This window comes from Ursus arctos, unplaced genomic scaffold (assembly GCF_023065955.2).
Source record: "Ursus arctos isolate Adak ecotype North America unplaced genomic scaffold, UrsArc2.0 scaffold_4, whole genome shotgun sequence".
NCBI classification, from domain to species: domain Eukaryota; kingdom Metazoa; phylum Chordata; class Mammalia; order Carnivora; family Ursidae; genus Ursus; species Ursus arctos.
Window position 1 is genome coordinate 26,562,124 of NW_026623056.1, and position 6,932 is coordinate 26,569,055.

Here is a 6,932-nt window from a genome sequence, read left to right on the forward strand (position 1 = left end):
GGTGTCTCAGTCAGTTAAGCATCTGCCTTCGGTTCAGGTCATGATCCCAGTGTCCTGGGATCGAGTCCCACATCGGGCTGCTTGCTCAACAAGGAGCCTGCTTCTCCCTCTTCCTGCAGCTCCCCCTGCTTGTGTGCTTGCTCACTCTCTCTCTCTCACAAATAAAATCTTACAAAACACTAACTCAGAGGGATACATGCACCCCTATATTTATTGCAGCATTATTTACGGTAACCAAACTATGGAAGCAGCCCAAGTGTCCACTGACAGATGAATGGGTAAAGAGGAGGTGGCATGTATATACAATGGAATGTATATACAATTCAGCAGTAAAAAAGAAAATCTCTTCATTTGCAACAACATGGATAGAGCTGAGCAAAATAAGTCAGTCAGAGAAAGACAAAGACCATATAATCTCACTCATATGGAATTTAAGAAACAAACAAGTAAAAGAAAAAGAGACAAACCAAGAAACAGACTTAACTACAGAGAACAAACTGATGGTTATCAGAGGGGAGGTGGGTAGTGGGATGGAGGAAATAGGGGATGGGGATTAAACAGTACATTTTCATGAAAAAAATTTAAAAGACCAATGGAGTAGAATAGAGAGGTCAGAAATAAACTGTTACATATATGATTTTTTATTTTTAACAAGGATACAAAACCATTCAGTGGGGGAAAGGGCAGGCATTTCAACAAATGGTGCTGGGAAAACTGGATATCTACATGTAAAAGAATTAAGTTGGACCCTTACTTAACATCATATGCAGAAATTAACACAAAATGGATCAAGGACCTAAATGTAAGACAACAAAAGTCTTAGAAGAAAATAAGACAAAAGCTTTACAACATTGGATTTGGTATTGGTTTTTTGGATATGACATCAAAGACAGAGGTAACAGCAACAAAAATTCCATGAATATTTTTTTTAAGATTTCAATTATTTATTTGAGAGACAGAGCACAAGCAGGAAGAGGGAGAAGCTGACTCCCAGCTGAGCAGGGAGCCTGATGTGGTACTTGATCCCACGACCGTGGGATCATGACCTGAGATGAAGGCAGATGCTTAACTGACTGAGCCACCCAGGAGCCCCATATTTTAAAGTTTTGTATAGCAGGGGCCCCTGAGTGACTCAGTTGGTGGAGCCTGTGACTTTTGATCTCGGGGTTCTGAGTTGAAGCCCCCATTGGGTGTAGAGATTACTTAAAATCTTTAAAAATAATAAAATTTTGTATATCAAAAGACACTGTCTACAGAGTAAAAAGGCAATCTACAGAATGGGAGAAAGTATTTGCAAGTCATATATCTAATAAGGGATTCATATGCAGAATATTTAGAGAACCCCTAAAACAACAAGAAGACAACTCAATTCAAAAATGGGAAAAGGACTTGAATAGACATTTCTCCAAAGAAGATACAGCCAATAAGCACATGAAAAGATGCATAGAGTTACTATATGATCCAGCAATTCCACTTCTAGGTATATGCTGCTGTTCTGAAGAGATACTTGTACATTCATGTTTATGGTAGCATTATTCCCAGTAACTAAAATGTGGAAGAAACCTAAGTGTCCATCAGTGGAATGCATGGATAAGCAAAATATGATACATACATACAAAGCAAGGAAATTCTGCAGTTTGTTCATTGATGATCCTTGCAGGCATTATGCTCAGTGGAATGAACCAGTCACAAAAAGACAAATGCTGTATGATTCCACCTTTTTGAGGTACTCAGAGTGGTCAAAATCATAGAGACAGAAAGTATGATGGTGGTTAGCGGGGGCTGAGGAGAGATGACAACGGGGAGTTCTATTCTTAATAGGAATAGAATTTTCGTTCTACAAAACGAAAACAGTTGTAGGGTTGGATGGTGGTAATAGTTGCACAACAGCATGAAGATATTAATGCCAGTGAACTGTATACTTAAAAATGGTTAAAATAGTAACTTATATGTTATATACATTTTTTCCACAATTTTTAATGAATCTTTTAAAATCCATGTAAGTGTGCCACATCAAGAGATTGTAGGAGTAAAAGTATATGATCGTTTTAATAAATGAAGAGAAAGCATTTAATAAACATCCATCCATGACAAAAAACATTTTGCAAACTATGAATAGGAGGGAATTTCCTTAATCTGATAGAGGTCACTTATAAAATATCAAAGCAAATGTCATATTTAATGAAGAAATATTGGAAGCTTTCCCTTTAAGTTGGAAACAGACTCTCATATACCCATCATCCAGCTGCAGCAATAATTATCAGCTATGACCCATCTTGTTTCATCTATCACCCCTGCCCCCTACCCATCCACACCAGATTATTTTGAAACAAACCCCAGACATTATATGATTTCATCCATATATTTCAGTATATATTTGAAAGATAAGAATTATGTTATTAGAAAACATCTGATGTCGCACTTAAAATGATTTTTTATATCAGATAGTGCAAATTTTCCTGATTGTCTCATCAGTTTTGCATATTTTTTTCAATTTATTTGCTTAAATCAGGTTCCCAATAAGATCTATTTGTGACAATTGGTTAATTGTTTTAATCTGTAGAATATCCCTCCATATCTTTTTTTTTTTTTTTGCCAATTTATTTGTTAAAGAAACCACGTCATTCTTCTACAGAGTTCTCCCCAGACTATATTTTGCTGATTGCCTTCTCATGATGTTGTTTGATATGTTATGGTGTTATCTTTGTTATCCATATACTGGTAGGTAGACCTCTAAGCTATATCTAATTTGAAATTTTCATCAAAGTGAAAAACATCAAATTAATGCTTAGGGGGTTTTTGCCTTGAGCCAATGCAAAAATCTGTTGAAACCCTCTGTCAGTCCAAGCATAAAGCTTGATGTATTTAGTGACTGAATCTAATTTTTAATGACGTATTCTCAACAGAGCTCAACTTTTCGTGATTTTATGTTTTATGTGTCTCTTTTGTCATCTTTTTTTTAAAACGTACTGATAGTTAATTTCTAAATTTATTTGCATAGGGAAATGAATAAGCGTCTAACAGAAGAACAAGCCAGAAAGACATTTGAGAGAGCCATGAAACTGGAACAAGAATTTACTGAACATTTCACAGGTTGGCATCATGAGTGTCAGTGCCCTGACAGAATTTTGATTTGGAGCCATATGAACTGACCCACTGAACTTTGAACTATGCCCACATCTACCAGTAATTAATCACTATGGTCAATACTATGTATTAATACTATGTTATTAATACTGTGGTTTTCAGAATAATTTATCTAACCTAAGTAGTGGTGATGAGGAATCCTAAAAGTGTTTCTTAAGTGGTTCAGTAAGACATACTAAACTGGAGAAGAATAGATTCAGACTTGATTTCTTCTGTGAAAATGACTTCTGATCTTATGCTTTATAAATTTCGATCCATTTTAAGATATTGTTTGTTTAAAAAAAAAAAAAAAAAAGAGTGGGTAGCAATTCCCAAACAATCTCTCATTCATTTTGTCCTTTAAATTATTCTTCAGGTGGTCACACTACGTCAAATGCCATGGTGTTGTAACCCATGTGCTGTTTTCTTTTTTTTTTTTTAATAATTTCAGACTTACAGAATATTCACAAGAAAAGTACCAGCAATTCTCATACATTTCTCACCCATATTTTCTAAATGTTAACGTTTTACCACATTTCATTTTTTTCTGAAACATTTAAGAGTAAGTTGCAGGCAGATGCCCTTTTGCTTCTAAGTACCTCAGTGTATCTACCAAATACACAAAACTAAGTAAAAATCACCAAATCTCACTTTTTGATCCATATTTAAAATAAGAATCCTTATATTTTTCAAGTAGGAAAATTAATGAAATGAGCAGCTATTACTAAGCAAACAATATGTAAATGGTCTCTTGCTGGATGATTAACTAGTTCTAAGATTTAGCTTGTATTTCACCAATAATTGTTATGGTAAAGGGAGACAATTAATGGAGGTTTCTAATTTTGCTTCTATTATTACAGCTATTGTACAGGGAGATACGCTGGAAGACATTTATAACCAAGTGAAGCAGATCATAGAAGAACAGTCTGGTCCTTTCATCTGGGTTCCAGCTAAAGAAAAGTTATGAGGACTGATGTTTCTCTGTTTCTCTTTTCCACAATCTTATTTTCTCTGACACTTCTTTGCCCTTTCCTTTTGGAGTCTGTCTACAATGCTCCTTCCACGTTGAGTCATATCCCACTCATCATGGTCTGCAGTTGTGCTTAGTTTTGACATCTAGGGTCTCCTTCAAGTTGTAGCATCTGTATTATTTTATGTCACTATTGGTTTGTGGCCATTTTTCAGAACTGAAGATGGAATGGCCTGACCAGCTATTAAGGATTTGGGGAGACTGGGAAATTGTGGTAAAATTCCTTAATGTTTAAGGGAAAGTAACTTTAAGAGATTTTCAGAAAAGCTTTATATACATTCTTTTCAAATTTCAGTATAAATGAAAGAAAAGTGGTGTTAATCAGTGATTTAGTAAACTTTGAGCAACAGTGCACGCTTAACTTTAATAGCATGGTTTGGCCAATATACTAACTCTCAAGTCCTTTTCTCAATTGACTTGTGTTATCAAAGCAAATATTTCATTATAGACAAATAAGGAAAATATGTTTTTTAATTTCAAAATTAATGTCTGCATTAACTTCATGGTTTCACAAAGGATATTCATTTTTCATAAGAGTTCTTCATGTCTTTTATTGTTTGAGGGTTTTTTCTCAATACATTTGCTAGGAATAGCAGTGTTATAAATGTTTTTAATCTACTTGTGCAGCACTATTTATAGTGTTTTACAAAAGTCGTTCATACATAATGATCACATTTTCTGAATTGAGGCCATGTTTAGGTGCTAGGGGATCTCACCTTTTTACACATAAGGCTGAGAAAATTTCATAGACATAAATACAGACAGAAGAGACATTATAGTGGTGATGTAGTAATCATTATGGCAATGGAAAAGGAGTCCAATTCATAGTCTAAAACTTTAAATGTATTCTTAGGGATCAGATTTTAATGAATATTTTACCCACAGTAACTGCCTATTTTGTTATAATAAAATATATATATATATATAAATATATATAAAACTTTCTTTAACTAAACTCTGTAACTATGGGAATTATTTTCTTTACATAGTTGCACACACACGCAAACATATATATATATTTAAAATATATTTTTTCTTTTGCCACCTACTCTTAACTTTTTGTTTGGTTTTTAAATTAAATATTAATTGATTAGACTTTATCTTCCTTAATCATGTGAACTGAAAATGGGGGTATGGTGGTTGTGGAAAGAAACCTTTAGGGAAATTAGATTACATACAGAAGCATAGGCGTGTTCTCCTCTTTTCTACAAAAGTTTTCAAATGGTTCCTGGTTTTGTTTTTGTTTTTTTTGTTACTGTTGTTCTTGTCATTGGGTTTGGATTTGGTCTTCTGCCTCTCCTTCCAGTTCTCCTTTCACTAATAGGCAAATAAGCAAAAGCCTCGTGTGTGTGTGTGTTTCCCCCTCAGACTGCACACTTTCACCTCTCGTAGCTGCTCTGCACTAGAGTTGCACAGGTCTTCGTGGTGAGCAATTTTAAGAAATTTTAGTGAAAGGTAGATATGATTCAGAAATCAACTTCTCTGGTCTTTTAATAATATTGTTTGGCTTCCCTTTGCTTTTTTGGAGTTGTTTATTAAACATGTGTTTTTGACAGCCTCCTCATTACAGTTTCTTAAATGAGTACTGGTTTGTAAAGGATTATCAACATTATCCATTCCATTTATAAGAAAGAGGAGAACAGCTAATAAACTTTGTTGTAAAATCCATATGTTAAATGTGTCTTGAATTCTGAAAGAAAATACTGTTTACAAGCGAACATTTTCTTGAAACAACTTGGAGCATCATGTGATTTATAAACTGGATTCATGGGCCATTAGGGAACCTAATCAAATTTTCTTCTGTAGGTTTTGAAATCGAATATGTTAACACATTGAAATATATACTATGGCTATGACAATAATTATAGTAGGTTGTTACCAAACATAAAACAACTAGAAGAAAATTATTGTAAAATGATCTCAAAAGTCCCAGAAATCACTCTACAGCAAGACCCCAGCATAAGCCATTTTGAAGTATTTACTGGTTACATGTTCTAAAATATCAAGAGCTTATAAAAACGATGCCATTTATCTGTTACAATGTGTATTACATTGCTTTTGGATGTCCTTGTTAAGTGATGTTTTTGTAAGAAAATACTTTTGTGCAGCTTTCTAGATTGTATAGAATTATTAATAAAAGTACTAATTGCTTAGTAGTACTGTGTAACAGCCACTTTAGTATATTATCATTTAATGTTAAAAGACAAGAATTTAAGAGTTCCTAGCCCCACTATAAGGCTTAAATGAAATCACTTGCCCAAGATGACTTAGCTAGTAAGCGGCAGCGCTTGGTATTTGTATCCAAGTCTTTCTGCCCCAAGTTCTAATATGTGCTGCCTTGTTTTTCTCAGCCCCTACTATGTAAGGCATTATGACTTAAATTATGTTATGTTACTGCCCCTTTACAGAGACAAACGTAGAAGAAGGTCCTTGCCGAGTCACACAATAAATAAGGATAGACCCATAGAACAAGTCACTTTTTATCACAGCTGAAAGAAATGTTTCTGGGAAATAAATCAGCCTAGCACCATCACAGTGACATACAAAAACCTTCTTTGGAACCAGAAATGGGGGGAGGTGGGGATTAAAAAAAACAAAAATGGAACAGTGTTCATTAGAAAAGTCCATTAGTCTGATACAGAGGGAATAATATTTCAAATCTTTTATGAGATATTCCATATTTTTAATATACTTCTTAATATTTTTAAGTTGGCAAAAATTAAAATGCCTCTTATGTGACTACACATTTCTGGGCTCTTCAAAAATGATGGAAGCA

General features: G+C 34.1%; 1 protein-coding gene across 12 annotated transcripts in view; it reads left to right on the forward strand.

Annotated features, from left to right (window-relative positions):
- Positions 1 to 6,312, forward strand: part of DLG1 (discs large MAGUK scaffold protein 1) — a 257,844-nt gene extending 251,532 nt beyond the window's left edge. For all 12 annotated transcript variants that reach the window (XM_026496015.4, XM_057306847.1, XM_048214738.2 and 9 more), the window contains 2 exons: positions 3,002 to 3,093; positions 3,987 to 6,312. In XM_026496015.4, coding sequence (XP_026351800.2) covers positions 3,002 to 3,093; positions 3,987 to 4,093 — 199 coding nt within the window. In that variant the 3' untranslated portion in view covers positions 4,094 to 6,312. The remainder of the gene's footprint in view (positions 1 to 3,001; positions 3,094 to 3,986) is intronic.
- Positions 6,313 to 6,932: the final 620 nt, after the last annotated feature.